Below are 16803 nucleotides of genomic sequence, written 5' to 3'. Positions count from 1 at the left end.
AGGCCGGAGCCCCCGCGCACTGGTGGTGGGGATGTCAATGGCAAGGCGCCGTGCAGAACACAGCACTTCCCCGAGGAGCCAGCCCAGGACGTGGCCTAGCCCCCCCCCCCCCCCGCGTCTGCGGCCACAAGAACACGCGCAGGCTCTCAGACGGGTGTCTGTCCACCCACGCTCACAGCAGCGTTTCTCACAACCACCCACAGGTGCAACAGCTCAGGTGTCCATCCACAGGTGATGGACAGACACAACGTGATGGCTACAGAGAGCATAGTGTTACTCAGTCCTAAAATGGAAGGAAATTCTGACACGTGCTACAACATGGCTGCACCTTGAAGACGCCATTCCAAGTGAAATAAGCCAGTCACAAAACAGTCATCGTACAATTCCACTTCTGAGGTCCCAGGTAGCGAACTCGGAGAGACAGAGACCGCGTGGTGGCTCTCCGGGCGGGGAGGGGGAAGAGAGGGAGCGAGAACCTAGCGGGCGCACTTTCAGTGCGGAAGACGGAAACACGGAGGAGACGGACAGAAGTGAGGACAGGCGCGAGAGGGAACGCGGTCAATACCACTGACCTGCGCACAAAGAATGGCTCAGATGACATGTTTTAGCTACGTTTTACAATAAAAAATTGCTTTAAAAAAGTTGCATGACATCCCATTTGCAGAACATGCGTGGAGACAGAGGGCAGGTCAGTGGCTGCCAGGGTGTGGGTGCGCGTGGCTAAAAGGCATGGCGCGAGGGAGCCTCATGGTGGCGACACGGTGGCCACAGAGCCATGCGCGCAACACACTGCTCAGAACTGTACACAGTGAGTGCGTGTGAGGCCAGTGCAACCTGAACGCTGCAGACTGAACCAGGGCCACTCCCTGGCGGGGACACTGTCCTGCAGTGCTGCCGGGGGGGGGGGGGGCAGGAGGGGGATGACTGTGTGTCCTCTTCCACTTCCTGTGAGTATCTAAGTGTCCCAAATAAACAAATAACAAAACACCCAAAGCATTTAAATAAGTCATATGTGTATTAGCATTTTAAACCCAATATTCTAACTCAACACTCTTCTGAATTTCTCAAAATTTAATTATAGATCATCTTCTAACAATCTACATTTAAAGTGACCCTTTAATCATGCTGGAAAACATTTACCATTAGAGAGATTACCCCAGTGAGTCACGTCAGACCTAGATGCCTGAATTTATTACACTAGGAAGTTAACAGGTCACAGGTTTTGAACAAGTACCTATGTAATAACTACAGCCTCGCAGTGATGGCACGAGGAAAACTGAACTGCTACGTTATATAGAAACACCTCAGAATGCACGAAGAATCCCAACGACTCTCTAAACGCCAGCCTTGTCAGGAAGGACAGACTTCAGAACAAGAACAAAAAGTTAGCAACTAGTCCTCTGGAAACAAGGAACCTGCTGTCTTTGTTCAGACCTGGCATCGTGGAAGACACCCTCCAAGTTCAGAAGAAAGAAATGAAATGCAGAAAGATTCTCTAAGACGGGAATGTCTGAAAAGCTTGCAGGGTACATATGCACCAACACACATCCCTAACTTAATATTAAAAATCCAGGTTTGGACCCTTGCATTACTGTACAGAGAACACTAACTTCACATTGGATTATGAGTGACAATTGGACACTTGGACTCTCACCAGAGAACTAATGTTCTCTCAGTCCCTGGCAGTGCCATGAGAACTCCATATCCTCACAGAACACAGACTGGGGAAACTGCAGAATGTAAACTCCATGCCCTGTAAGAGATACACTCACTGACAAAAACAAAGACACAACTTAACACACGGAGCCCCGCTGAGGCGCTCAGAGAAAGAAGAGGCACTACCAGATAGACCTTTGTTGTTCTGGTCCTCCGTGTGGCCGCAGACGCAGCAGCTAACGTGCGATGCTCACTTCTGCTACTGCCCCTGTGGGCTCTGGTTCTCCAGGGGAGACCACCGGTCAGCCTGAGCAATGGCTCCAGTTATTCGTGGGAAAGAACTCTCACAGGGAAGTCGACACGGCTGAGGCTTCCACAGCCCAAGGGAGGCGTGTCCACCAGCTGCTGGCACTGCGCAGAGCAAGGTTACCTCAAACACCTGGAGGGCCCAGCCTCTGTGGTGGCAGGCGTGCCACCTGCCCGAGCCCTGCACTGCCCACAGATCCCAGCGAGCCCTCAGCTCTCATTGCTCAGAGGAAGAAACTAAGGCCCAGAGGGGGACACGTGGGAGAAGAGGCTGGTGGGCCCACGCACCGCCCGCCTCCCTCTCCCCCCGAGACCGGGCGAGCGGAGCCGTCCGAGTGGCTAAGGGCTGTGGGGCCAGCGCGGCAGCCATCAGCATGGGCTGTCGAGCCCTCGGAAGTGGCTGCCCTGAACGAGATGTTCTGTAAATGGAAAACACACAGCAGATTTCCAAGAGCACATATAAAAAAGGAACAGCAATCTACCTCATAACTTTCTTACTATTTTGTTATACAAGGTTAAACAAAACACATTATCAAAATTAATTCTACCTGTTTTCTTTCAGCCTGTTCAGTGGGGCTACAGGACACGTGAGGCTCTGCACACGCCTGAACTCCACTTCTGTCGGACAGCGCTGCTTTCGAGGGGAGTCTGGGAGGGGCTCGGGGGCATCTGGAGGGCCAGCTATATAAACGCTAGCTAATAACTATTGTATAGCATACCTTAAAAGGCAAGTGTTTTTCAAAGGATCTAGACATGGCCAAGAAAACAAAAGAATTGTCTTAAACCCACACGACAGCAGATGGGGTTAGTAACAAGGTTAGCTCTTCAGGAGCGGCCGAAGAGAGAAAAAATAAAATATTTTCTATCAAGGGGGGAAAAAGCCTCAGACTCTCATGAGAATGGGAACGGGGGGGGGGGGGGGGGGGGGCAGCGACAGCTTCAAAGGCTCTGATGGGGAAAAGCCATCTAGTCTCCCAGGACAACTTAATGTACTCTAGACATTTTGGTGTTTGTACAGTGTTCTTAAGCTACTGATAAATGGCTCACACATGTAAACAAACAATTATGTAGACGTGAAAACAGATTCCAGAAGGAAAGCGCGCACACACGCCGAGGTGCCTTACCTGGGCTGATGACCACCCAGCCGCCCCGCTCCTGCTGGTGCATCCAGGCCCTCCAGCCTCGGGCCCCCTTCTCCCCGGCCCGGGGCTCTCCACTGTCCCAAAAGGGCTCAAAGAACTCCACCTGTTAGGATATAAAACATGGAGCTTGGCTAGCCGACCTTGTATAAAACCGCTGAGTTACTGGGGAAAATGGGCGCTGACTGGCTAAGAGGGGCTTTGATTCTCGAAATCCTGCCCGCCATCGGTCCCTGAGGTAGATATATGACACACCCCATATCAGAAAACTGATCACTGTGGGAGGCGGCCTCCACTGCGGGCCCAGACTCTCCCTGCTGTGTGGGATTCACACCCAGGCGGCCAGACCTAGAATATGGCAAAAAGTGAGGGGATGACAGTTTCAAGCTGGGTTACAAAGACTGGCCAAGGTCCCGGAGAAGGGCAGAAGCAGAGCGTTCATCAGCGCTGGCCCGGGGAGGCCAGGCCCGCAGCAGCAGTGACAGTGCCAGGCCCCCAACAAACACCGGGAGTCCTGTTGCTCTCAAGATCAGGGGGAGGGGATCCAAGGTTTCACAGGACAGACGGAGGTCTTGAGGACATGGCCACATCTCAACTAGCTGTTCCTAACACCCGGCACAGTGCCCAACACCTAGGAGGGGCTCAATAAACACTTAGAGTAAACGCGGGGTGGCAGGTGCCCGAGGAATACAAATGTCCACGTGTTAGGGCCTCCTGCCCATACATTGCCACATTAGGTCGGCAGTGTGTGGTGACCAGCTCAACAGCAATCAACAACTCCACGTGGAACAGAATGTGAACTCAGCAAGGAACAGGAAAGTGCTCGCTCATGTTATCAACCAACAATAAGGACTTTAAAAGAGAGCCAACAACCTGCTCAATGAGAGCTTTTGTAAGAAACTTCTGAAGACCAGGCTTCCAAGGGGCACACGTGGGCCAGGAGCCGCAGGATTATCCGGCCTGAGCCTCAGGGGCTGCCTCGCAGGCCAGGAAGAGCACAGCCTCCGGAGAGCCACAGCCCGAGGGTCCCGGTGTGGGCCCTGGACGCCAAGTGCTTCAGCCACCCAGGAAGGGGAGCTGGGGAGACTACACTCCCTCTTCACAGGTTTTGCTCTTATAACAGGGACGGAAGAGAGTGCACTCAAGAAAAAGCAAGGTGTTTTTGGTATAGTAAGCTGTTATAAACAATTTATTTATTCCACGGACACACAGACCAGTAATACCAGACTCTGCCTGTTTATGGCAACCAATGCCTCTTAGTCATAAAAGTACAGAAAGTCATTAAACAAAGAGCTTTATTTCAAAGTTGTCATGTAAACACTTTGCAGTTACATGTGCTGTTAGTATTTAAGACCTCAGGAGCCTGGTTCAAGCGTCTCCTGACATATCAGGAGTGGTTCTTGGTGGCCACAGTCCTGGCAATGCCCTCCCAGCCCCATGAGTAACTGCTGTCATCACAGACAGCACGTGTCAGCGAGGGGGGGGACCCTGACCCCGCCCACACAGCCCTGACCCCGCCCACACAGCCCTGACCCCGCCCACACAGCCCTGATCCCGCCCACACAGCCCTGCCTGGCAGAGTTGGCTAAGCATCACTTCTGTGCCATATTCCCAAGACAGCAAATATGTCTTTAAATAACTGTTATCTGGCTTCATATACTAATAATCAGTCATACCAATATTCTGTCCGGCAAAAAATGTATATATAAATGATGACAAAAATAGTCTTTACAGCAAGTCATAAACATTCCCTAAGATGGAGACGGGAGCCTCTCTAAAGAGACCTCTGAAAGATGACCGTGAACCCAGACTTCCTGCCCACCTCCCACCAATCCTGCCTGCAGACAGGAAACAGTTCCCTTCTGTGGAAAAGGGGAAAGGAGGCTTTCTAATAGGAACAGCTCTATGACGAGGATTTTCTAATGCTTCACATCACAAATACTGGCGATGTTCGCTTGCCATCGGAATGACTGGCCCCTCCCTCCCCGGGTAGGATCAGTGCTGGCGATGAGCCAGCATCCACGCATTTGCAGCTGCAGCAGAGATGGGAGGCCGGAGAGAGGTGAATGGGAGGTCACAGGGGACCCACGTTAGAAGGCACAAAGGAAGACTGAGCAGTAACACACGGTTTAAAGGGCACGACAACAGTGTCCCTGACTGGTGGGCATCACTAGCATTTAAACAAGGGCTGTAAGTCAGAAAAAAGAGGGGACATAACTGAGTCTTTATATTGGGGGGGTCTTCCTTCATCTCTCCATGTTTCTCACTCCTTTCACTACAGAATTTTCCTTGGATTGCTAGAATCTTTCTGAGACATGATCCTCATCAGGTCTGATACTAAGGAAAATTCAGTATTTTAAAAATACTATCACCACCTCCTCTGAACCACACCTCCCCTCAAAAGAGGGGGGGAGGGAGGGGGGAAGGGAGATGGGGAGGGAGATGGGGAGGGAGATGGGGGAAGGGAGATGAGGATGGGAGATGGGGGAGGGAAATGGGGGTGGGAGATGGAGGAGATGGGGAGGGAGATGGGGAGGGAGATGGGGGGAGATGGGGTGGGAGTTGGAGGAGATGGGGAGGGAGATGGGGAGGGAGATGGAAGAGATGGAGAGGGAGATGGGGTGAGAGATGGAGGAGATGGGGGAGATGGAGTGGGAGATGGAAGAGATGGGGAGGGAGATGGGATGGGAGATGGAAGAGATGGGGGAGGGAGATGGGGTGGGAGATGGGGGAGATGGGGAGGGAGATGGGGTGGGAGATGGGGGAGATGGGGTGGGAGATGGGGGAGGAAGATGGGGGGATTTGGGGTGGGAGATGGGTGGGAGATGGGGAGGGAAATGGAGGAGATGAGGAGGGAGATGGGAGAAGGAGATGGGGGAGGGAGATGGGGAGATGGGGTGGGAGATGGGGGTGGGAGATGGGGGAGGGAGATGGGGGAGGGAGATGGGGGAGATGGGATGGGAGATGGGATGGGAGATGGGGTGGGAGATGGGGGAGGGAGATGGGGGGATTTGGGGTGGGAGATGGGGAGGGAGATGGGGAGGGAGATGGGGAGATGGGAGGGAGATGGGGGTAGGAGACAGGGGAGGAAGATGGTGGTGGGAGATGGGGGAGGGAGATGGAGGGGGAAGGAAATGGGGGAGATGGGGGAGGGAGAGGAGAGGGGGAGGGAGAGAACAGGAAAGCAAAGCTCGTACCTGTCCTTTGGTCGACAGATCTTTCACACTATCGGGCTTGAAGAAGGTGAAGTCAACCATGGCCTGGAACAGAGAGACGGCCTTCTCAGAGTGCCCAGCCTGGCGCAGGAAGTGGCACTGCTGGAGAAAGAGGCCTGAGAGCGGGCAGAGCAGACGGGAGACCCAGGTTAATGCCAGGAAGAGGAGAGAATGTGACTTCTACAACGCAGTGAAACACGGAGCACATATCTTTGATGTGGGCTCCTGTTCTATTCCCAAAGCTGCCATACCTACCTGCCCTAATTCAAAAGGACTCACAACTATACTGTAATCAAGGTATATTTATTCTAGTTTTTATACTACACTATCACAGAAAACACATATTAACAATGAAAACTACATCTATATAAATATAAGGCAAAAGGTTGGTCTAAATATTGGTTCTCAAGAATTGAAAGCTCATTCTTTTAAGAAAAATTCTAGGAAAAGGATGAGGTAGATTTTATCAGAAAGCCAAGACCTGCGCTCAGTTGACCACTAGATGGCACTGTTCACTGGCAATCTTCATGTGCTCAGTCAGATACAAACCAAGGTTCCATGTTGGAAATTCCATCTTGTCTTACTGTGCCACAATTCCACTCACTAAGTAACTATCTGAATATATCAAAAATAGTATCAAATAGGAGGCTTTTTATTTCAGTGGGGTGAATATTTATTACTTCTAGAGCAGTATGTTTATATCTCTTGAAGTTGAGTATAACAGCACGGTTTTGACCAAACAACTGGCCACTGTGCACCGGACACTGGGCTGGACTCGCCATATTGTACGTCAGCTGATGTGCACACTAGCCCTGGACAGCAGGTACTACATTGTCACTGCTGAGGGAGGACAGAGCTCAAACGGGCTAAGGAACCTGTCCAAGGTCAAACCAGAACCAATGAAGGGCAAACCCAGGCTTCAAGCCAGGAGCGATATTCTCAAGCTCCCACAGCACTGCCTCTGGGACCCTGGAACTGGCGTCAGCAGGTACGGCCATCGCCTGCCCAGGTGGCTGGTCTGACCACGCCCCCCCAGCGGGTAAGTAGAGGAGCTGGAGCGGCCAGTCCAGGGGCTGTCCCCTAACCCTGCTGCATCTAATGCCCTTGCCACCACCACTCAGAGGCTGGAGCGGGGAGAGTCTGTTATGGTCAAAAGGAGTCATAATCAGTTTCTTCTTGATTACTCAATTTCATCACCTTATCATCAGGTTTATCAACTTAAGACTTTTCTAAAATAACCCGCCCCAAATAAATCTGATTTTCAGCTAAGGTCAAAGGTGTCGTTGCTCCCACGTGAACGGGCCTGGTCCTCCCTGCTTACCCAGCATGGCCTCCTCGGTGCCAGGCAGCTCGGGGTGGGAGAGGACGCTGCCGTCCTTCACAGCAGACAAGGTGCTCAAGCACTTCCCATAGAGGCTGTGGATTTTCGATACTGAGAAGGTGCTAAACTGGCTCTGGCAAAATAGAAGATACTTCTGCCAAAGGGCTGTATTGTTGGGATGTAAGAACACGAGTTTCTGCCACTCCCTGAGCAGCGTGGAGGGCTCCCAGAGCTCCGTGCAGAGCCTCAGCTTGGCGAGCTTCAGGTCCACGCAGCTCGGGTTGCTCTCGATGGCGCGCTCCAGGACGGCCAGCTTCTTCTCCAGAAGGAGCCGCACGGACCTCCTCCTCCTCTCCTGCCCTCCTTCTTCGATGGCGTACAGGCCGGGGCTTCTCATGACCTCGTCCTCAATGACAAAAACACCCACTTACAAAGGCAGACGGAACCAGGACCCCCTGGACCCCGGAACCACTCGCCCAGTCACTCCCAAGCCCCATAGGGTGGCAACCTCTCGGCACCAACTGCCGCCCAGACTCTCTTGATAACCAGTTTATCACAAGTTCTTCTCACGGACACTCGGTTCCTCGGGGCCTGTGTGGCCCGGTATATTTGATCTTGTGTGTTTTACCTGATTTTGCTATCTGCTCTCTGTCATTTAAAACTTAGACTTAATTATCAGTAACTAGCATGCAATGCCTTGAAAACCTTTTCTCAAGAGTCCATTTTACCATTAAAATAATCAAATGTGAGACAAAATATAACGTACAGTATAAGTGGTTCAAAAAAGTAGGAAGTGGGACTCAGACAATCTCTGCTTTGGAAAGGGAACACAGAGCGCCACCGAGGTAGTTCAAGGAGCTGCCCTTCCCTCCCACGCTCCCGCACACTCTGCACGCCGTCTGTCCTTCCCCAGCACACAGAACGTGCTCAGGACGGACACGCCCCACCTGGGAACATCTCTTCTTTCAATGCTGTTGGGTTCCCCTTCTCCTGGGAACCCTTCCTTACTGTCTGGGGCAAGCCGCCCCCGCGCGCCTCCCCCAGTTACACAAGAACACAGGCAGCACCCTAGTTCACGTGCCTTCTTCGCACACCAGTCTTCCTCACTGCGCTCTGGGCAGGCTCAGGCAAGGGCCCATTCTAATCGCCTTTACATGCCCAGGGCCCGGGTTCCTCACAGGAGCTCAAGAAGAGCTGCAGGGTCCACTGCTCTGCCCAAAATAAGGCCTGCCGTGCTCAGCGAGGTGAGAGGAGGGGTCAGCGGAGCTCACCTGAAAAGCAACGAAGGCCATCCACAGCTGGGTGTCCCGAGGGTTCTCCCGCACCCTCCTGTTGAACTCCTCCACCTTGGCCTTGAGAAGCACGCTCTCTTGGTCTGGCTGTACGTCTGGCTGCTTGGATTCCTGCTCTGAAGGGCCCTGTCCTTGTAACCACTGCGTGGTGGACTGATCATAAATCCCCAGCGGGTTCAACCAGCTTGTGACGGGAGGGGCCGCATCGTCCGGGCCCGTCACAGGGATAAACGAGACTGGCTCAGAGGAGGGAGGTTGAGTTTTACTGCTAACGGCGACCCCGTCGGTGTTCATCAATCCCACGTTCTTCTTCGTGAAATAGCGCTCAACGTGCTTGTGTGAATGCTTCTTTTCTGTGGAAGCCCCCTCCCAGGATATACACTGCTTCTTTGGGTTAATGCCAAGGCAGGAGTCTCCTTTCCTCTTGTATCTTGTCATTGAAAAAGAGAGAAAGTTACTGTGGGAATCTGTACACTGGCTCTGAATGGCTGACAGCTCACTAGACTTAAACTCTTGTTATGCAAGTTAACAGCATGTACTCAAATGCACCTTACCTTCAAATTGGTCCTATTTGGAAGAATATGAGGATTAGCCATTTACTTTGTTGCCGGTTTGATTTATTCTTTTGACACTTCAAGCCTTCGTTAGCATCTCATGAATTTAAGATTACACCCGTCTTCTATACCCTGGCAATCTAGATTTTCTTGGAGCTTTGTAGTTAAAAGTCCTGTCACCTACATTATGTTATTTGATCATCACAGTCCTATGTGACAGGCAAGGTGGAAATCAGCATGCCCTAAATAATGGCACTGAGACCTTAGGTGACACGAAATGACCTGTCCCCTAGAGCAGTCCCTTTTCCTCAGTATTGTCCTGGGTCCCTACTTAAAAAGATAACACATAATTCTAAGAGCCTTTTCTTTAATCATGAAACAAAGTGTGTCAAATAAAATTACATCTGGCTATTTTCTCCCCTAGAGGAAGAGGCTGGGTTCTGAGAGGCTTTTATGGAACATGTAGGCGTCTCCAGTTACCAACACATGACTACCGACTATCTGCACCAGAGCTCAGGGAAACTGCGCTCTCGTGGATGCATGTTACATAAACAACCCAATTTAAACATGGGCAAAAGATCAGAACAGGACGCACAAAGAAGACATGAATGGCCAACAAGCACATGGAAAAGTGTTCAACATCATTGGTCACCAAGGAAATGCAAGTTAAACTACAAAGAGACCCATCACATACCCATCAAAACAGCTAAAATTAAAAAGACTGACAATGCCAATTGGTGGTGAGTAATGTGTGGCGTAATCAGGACTCCCGTATGCTGCACATGGGAGTATAAACCGGCACAATCACTTTGGGAAAAGGTCTAGAAGCTTCTTTAAAAAACTAAGCACAGACATACCCTATGACCCAGCAATTCTATTCCTAGGTATTTACCCAATTAAAAGGAAACCACATGTCTACACAGAGCCCTGTGCAAAAATGTCCTCAGCAGCTTGATTCGTCACAGCCGAACGTTGGAGAGAGCCCATGTGTCCGCCAGTGGAAGGACGAAAAAACAACGTGGAGAACGCCACACCGTGGGTGAAACTCAGAAACACAATGCGAGCGGAAGAGGCCACACAAAAGGGGACACGCGGAAAGATCCAGTATATGAGAGTCGAGAACAGACGAAGCTGAGTGAGGTGGAAAGAAGTTAGAACGGCAGGGCCTCTAGGGAGAGGGGAGCGGACTCCCTGGAAAGGACGTGAGGGACCTTCTGGGGTCACGGTGACGCTCCGTATTTCCATGGAGGGCTGGGCGGTCTGGTGTCGGCCGCCGTCATAACTCAGCGAATGAAGATCCGTACATTACAATGTACGCAAACTTCAAACTCAAAGAAAAAATTAAATCTCGGTTGTTAGTTAATGATACCCATGCTGAAGTATTTAGGGGGTAGTATACTGATGCAGGCAACTTACTTTGAAATGCCTCAAAAAATAAGATGGGTTGATAGATGAATGAATAGACATATGGTAAGGCAAGAAGAATAAATGGTAGAATGCAAGGGGTGGAAAATATTGTTGTAGCCAATTTATTATTTATTGTAGACTCTTAATAACTGGACAGGACCTGGGACTAAATTTAATTCAATATTCCCCCCCAAAATGAAAGCGTTTTTCCATAAAACCCTTATCAAATGATCAGCTAGTCTTCAGTCGACTAGTTCCAGAAGTTGGAGCCCCCAGCCCCTGCCACTTTGGAGGCTCAGCAAATGACAACATATGGACATTTAATTTAAACGAATTCAGCAATAGGCACTCGGCCACCAAAGGGAAGATGAAAGAAAGACAAAAAGAAAAGGAAGAGGCAGAGGGCACGGAAGAGAATCCATGTAAGCCGAGCACACCCTTCGGCCCCGAGCGCACTCAGCAGTCTGAACCCCAGAGAGCACTGCGCTGGGCGGCACTAACACGCCTTCCTTCCCCTGCCCCTCACAGTGCCGACTCCCTGGGCACAAACTCAGGTCCAGTGTTTACTAACTGGGCAACCCTGACCCAGTTATTTAAAAAACACACAAATAAATCTGTGCCTCATTATCCTCATCTGCAAAATGGGGATAATAACAGTACCTACGTCCCAGAATTGCTGGGGTGATCAAAGTTTACGTATGTGAAGTCCTTACGCAGATACTAAGAGGGAGTAAGTTTAAACTATTACTGTTTTATAAAACTTGGCTCCCAAACAGAAAGTTAACCATTTCATCACCAACAATTCATTCAAAATGGGAGAAAACTGAGCTCACCTTCACTGACTGAATACTAGTCCTAAGGAATTTCCCGCGGGCAATGTTGACTGTTACACAGTAACTTTTGAACCGAGCCTCTGTTTACCCCAATATTCCAGCACACATTGTAGTGGTGCTCACACTATCAGATCTACTTTTGCACTGAGCCAGATCAGACTTCCCAGCACTCGGCTGGTTCGTCCTGGTTCTGCCTTCCCAAGTTATACAAAACACTGACAACGCCCCTTCCAAAGACAGTCCAGCAAAGCTCCAGAGACAAGGGCCACAGCCCTGCTGTGGGCCCGCAGCCAGGCCACACACGTCTGCTCTCCTTCCTCTCAATGCTCTTGGCTTGTCAGTGTCCCTCTGCAGGTATGAAAATTCACTACCTGACACATTGCCCCCACTGTCCTCTGGCCAGCTCAGACGGCCATGGGATCAATACCTTCCTAGACCCGAACGCCAACAGCTGTTTGTCTATGAACTCAGCCTAGTCTTACCTCAAGCTTTAATAAATTACAGGAAAACACACCACTGCCCTAAGCCCCTGACCACAGTGCCTTTGCAGTTCAGATTAATGAAGCTGTCACTAACTGCTCCCTTGCTAAGGCTGGGCCATTCATTAGCAGAGACTCAAGAGCCGCTCATTAGTAGTATTTTTTAAACATTTTTTAGATTTTATTTATTGACTTTTGGAGGTGGGGGGAGACAGAAAGAAAGGGAAAGAGAGAAAGGGGGAAGAAGCAGGAAGCATCCACTCGTAGTAGTTGCTTCCTGCATGTGCCTTGACCAGGCAAGCCCAGGGCTTTAAACCAGCAACCTCAGTGTTCCAGGTCGACACTTTATCTACTGCGCCACCACAGATCAGGACATTGTAATATTTTTTTCCTTTTTATTTTGTATTCTTCTGAAGTTGGAAACGGGGAGGCAGTCGGACAGACTCCCACATGCGCCCAACTGGGATCTACCTGGCACGCCCACCAGGGGGCGATGCTCTGTTGCAACCAGAACCATTCTAGCCACCCCAGCTCACGGGCCAACTTTGCTCCAATGGAGCCCTGGCTGCGGGAGGGGAAGAGAGAGACAGAGAGGAAGGAGAGGGGGAGGAGTGGAGAAGCAGATAGACGCCCCTCCTGTGTGCCCTGGCCGGGAATCGAACCCGGGACTCCTGCATGCCAGGCCGACGCTCTACCACTGAGTCAACTGGCCAGGGCCATATTTTTTCCTTTGTTCACGAGTTCTAAATAATAACCCTTTATGCCCTGGCCGGTTGGCTCAGCGGTAGAGCATCGGCCTAGCGTGCGGAGGACCCGGGTTCGATTCCTGGCCAGGGCACATAGGAGAAGCGCCCATTTGCTTCTCCACCCCTCCGCCGCGCCTTCCTCTCTGTCTCTCTCTTCCCCTCCCGCAGCCAAGGCTCCATTGGAGCAAAGATGGCCCGGGCGCTGGGATGGCTCTGTGGCCTCTGCCCCAGGCGCTAGAGTGGCTCTGGTCGCAACATGGCGACACCCAGGAGGGTCGCAACATGGCGACGCCCAGGATGGGCAGAGCATTGCCCCCTGGTGGGCAGAGCGTCGCCCCCTGGTGGGCGTGCCGGGTGGATCCCGGTCGGGCGCATGCAGGAGTCTGTCTGACTGTCTCTCCCTGTTTCCAGCTTCAGAAAAATGCAAAAAAAAAGTTAAAAAAATAAATAAATAAAATAACCCTTTATATAATATGTGCACACCAATTTAAAACTTCCTATTAAATATTTATGACATCTGAGTATAAGGCACATCTGGCATTAAAATTCCCAATTTATAAACAAAACGGAAGCTCGGACAGCCCAAGTGACCTGCCTGGGACAACACTACTAGTACACGGCCAAGTCAGAAGGAGAACCAGTCCCACGTCCCAATCTAGAGACTGTCCAACCACGGGACCTGTCTCCTCTGCACACAGTGACAATACACGTGAAGTCGGAGAAAAACAGGTTCGAATCCCAACTCTGCTGCTGGCTGGCTGCGTGACCTAGAAGGGACTGAGCCTCCAGGGCCTGCACTTGTCCCCCTTTGTGAAACGAGAGTGTTGCCCTTGCGGAGCAGCCGAGGGCCAGGGAGCACGGGTCAGGCACCTGCTTCACGCCCCGTCAGTGTGCTGGGCTCCCCGTTCTCACTGGGTTTCCACCGTATCTGTGGCTCTGCCCTGTGGTGGTATTTTAAGACTTCCCAAAGCAAGACTTTTAAGGAGTAGTAGAGTAACTTTTAAATATATGAATACATTTTAAATGATAAACCTTTCCTCTCAGCCATGAGCAGAGACAGAGTACACACTATGTAAATAAAAATATACACTGGGCCTGACCAGGTGGTGGCACAGTGGATAGAGCGCAGACTGGGACGCAGAGGACCCAGGTTCGAATTCCCCGAGGTCACCGGCTTGAGTGTGGGATCACAGACATGATCCCATGGTTGCTGGCTGGAACCCAAAGGTCACTAGCTTGAGCCCATGGTCGCTGGCTTAAGCAAGGGTCACTCGCTCTGCTGTAGCCCCCCACCCCGTCAAGGCACATATGAAAAAGCAATCAACGAACAATTAAGATGCCATAACGAAGAACTGATGCTCTCCTCTCTCCCTTCCTGTCTGTCCCTCTCTCTTTGTCACAAAATAAGAAAAACATACGTATTGAAAAGTAAGTAATGCAAAGTCATATAGAAATTGAGCTGGAATTGCTTATGTGGTGAGGCACAATGTCATGAGTGAAAATATGGTTCAAATTTGGAAGTGCAGCAAGGTAAGGGCACTGAGATTCACTTTAAAAGGTATTAGTCTACGAAGAACAGTAATGACCTTCAAGGTCTCCTGGCCCTTTCCCATGATTCTCCACCTCCACTTTCCACTGCCTGTGAGCTGTCGGGGACAGAGACTGTAGTATTGTTCTTTATGTCCCCAACCGTGTCTCAGGGCACTCAGTGCCCAAAGGGTTCAATGAGTAGTCAAATGTTTTTGATTGACAGATGAGAGGAGAAAAGTTTAAACTCATTACTGAAGCAAACACCATCACCCACTTTTATGATTATCTGGTGATGTATGCTAAAAACACTATGAAAAAGTCATTACCATTTAATGTCATTTTTAAAATGGCATACCCGGGGGTGGATAAATAAAAGACTTTCGCAACTTTTAAAATGGCATACGGATTAGATCAGCTGGTTCCAATTTGTCACAATGATTTCAAGGTATTTTCAGGTTCATTCAATCAATAAGTATTTACTTAACACCTACTATGCCAGGCACTGTGGCAAGCACCAAGGACAAATATTAATCTGACCTGGATCCTGGTCTCAAGGTTTAAATTTCCATTTTCGAGTGCGAGATAGGATACACCTAAACAACGCAGCAGTGGAGGAAAACCCAGCAGAATCCGTAAGGGGCTGTGGGGGTGCAGACAGCAGACAGCGCTGAGGAAGCTGAGACCGTTCAGAGAAAGAAGTGACTCCCCCCAGAGAAAATCAGGGGACATATGATGGATACCTCGCTATGTCTCCTCGGTAGAGGGACTTATACTCCCAGTTTGCAGGATCTGGTTTCTTATCCGTTCGGAAGGTTTCTCCTGTCAGAGCCTGGACATCCTCAAGCCAAACGAAGCGAGGTCCAATCTCAGCGGCAGCAGTATTTGCTGGACTGTGGGACAGGGGAGGGAGAAGAAGAAAAAGGGAGAGGCACTTAAAAACCATCCGATTACGTACTTCGCATTTGCAGAAACATGGAACATAAACTCCACGCAGCATCAAATTGAGGTGCATAAAATGCACACACGCCACACAGATCAGAATAGGATACCTGCTCCAGAAGAAGATTTAAGATATAGAGCAGAGCCTGTCAACACTAAGCAGCACTTTCCCAAAAAGAAGTCATCTGGGAAATTAACCTGAGGGGTACACAGGTGTTCTTTTTTAAAAATTCCATTTAAATTACTATAAGCTAAATTTCCAATATATTCATAAACAAGTTTTTTCTTTTTTTTTTTTTTTTTTGTATTTTTCCGAAGCAAGAAACGGAGAGGCAGTCAGACAGACTCCCGCATGCGCCCAACCGGGATCCACCCAGCGTGCCCACCAGGGGCGATGCTCTGCCCATCTGGGGCGTTGCTCTGCTGCAGCCAGAGCCATTCTAGAGCCTGAGGCAGAGGCCACAGAGCCATCCTCAGCGCCTGGGCCAATTTTGCTCCGCTGCGGGAGGGGAAGAGAGAGAGAGAGAGAGAGAGGAAGGAGAGGGGGAGGGGTGAAGAAGCAGATGGGTGCTTCTCCTGTGTGCCCTGGCCGGGAATCGAACCCAGGACTCCTGCACGCCAGGCTGACACTCTACCACTGAGCCAACCGGCCAGGGCCAGCCCTTCTCCCTCCCCGACTGGGCACTGAGGTCAGGGAACAGGATGTGGTCTGGGCTGTACACAAAGAGGGACCTGCCTCCACCTCAAGGTGAAGAACAGCATCCTAGAAAACAAAGGTCAATTAGAAGCTATAGCCTCCCTGGACCACCCTGAAATAAAGACCCATGTGGTGTATTACCCCCATGAACCCACCTTACTGACATCATAGAAAGACCAGAACTCACTATTATAAATATTTTGTCAATATAGTACACTGTTGTTTTTTTTAAATTGACTTTTGAAAGAGACAGAGAGGAAAGAGGGAGAGAGGAAGGAAGAGAGGGAGGGGGGAAGAAAGGAAGAGAAGGAGGGAGGGAGAAACACTGATTTGTTGTTCCACTTATTCATGCCATCACTGGCTGATTTTTTAATGTGCCCTGACCGGAAATCAAACCCACAGCTTTGGCATATCGACAACACTCCAACGAACTGAGCTACCCAGCCAGGGCTTCACTAATATCTTGTCAATATGGAAACAAATAATTCCTCCAAGTCACCTTCCCGGGAAGAGACTACAGACATTAATATTAAGAAAGTAAAACAGAAAGACAAAAACATGTTACTCTGCTCTTATTGGGAATAGTCTGCAAAATATCAACAAACTTAAAAATGCTATCTGGAGCCTGACCAGGCAGTGGCGCAGTGGATGGGGCGTCAGACTCGGACACAGAAGACCTGGGTTCAGGG

General features: G+C 50.3%; 1 protein-coding gene across 2 annotated transcripts in view; it reads right to left on the bottom strand.

Moving 5' to 3' along the window:
- Window positions 1-16803, bottom strand: part of NRDE2 (NRDE-2, necessary for RNA interference, domain containing) — a 38540-nt gene that overhangs the window by 10332 nt on the left and 11405 nt on the right. For both annotated transcript variants that reach the window (XR_010731397.1, XM_066277708.1), the window contains exons 4-8: window positions 15219-15368; window positions 8909-9359; window positions 7638-8043; window positions 6299-6432; window positions 3087-3207 (exon numbers count right to left, since the gene is read on the bottom strand). Coding sequence is in view for 1 of the 2 variants with exons in the window: in XM_066277708.1 (XP_066133805.1) it covers window positions 3087-3207; window positions 6299-6432; window positions 7638-8043; window positions 8909-9359; window positions 15219-15368 (1262 nt within the window). In the remaining variant the exon portion in view is untranslated. The remainder of the gene's footprint in view (window positions 1-3086; window positions 3208-6298; window positions 6433-7637; window positions 8044-8908; window positions 9360-15218; window positions 15369-16803) is intronic.

Source organism: Saccopteryx bilineata, chromosome 4, assembly GCF_036850765.1.
Source record: "Saccopteryx bilineata isolate mSacBil1 chromosome 4, mSacBil1_pri_phased_curated, whole genome shotgun sequence".
Classification (NCBI taxonomy): domain Eukaryota; kingdom Metazoa; phylum Chordata; class Mammalia; order Chiroptera; family Emballonuridae; genus Saccopteryx; species Saccopteryx bilineata.
Note: the sequence above shows the minus strand (reverse complement) of the source record. Positions and strands in the feature narration are given on the sequence as shown.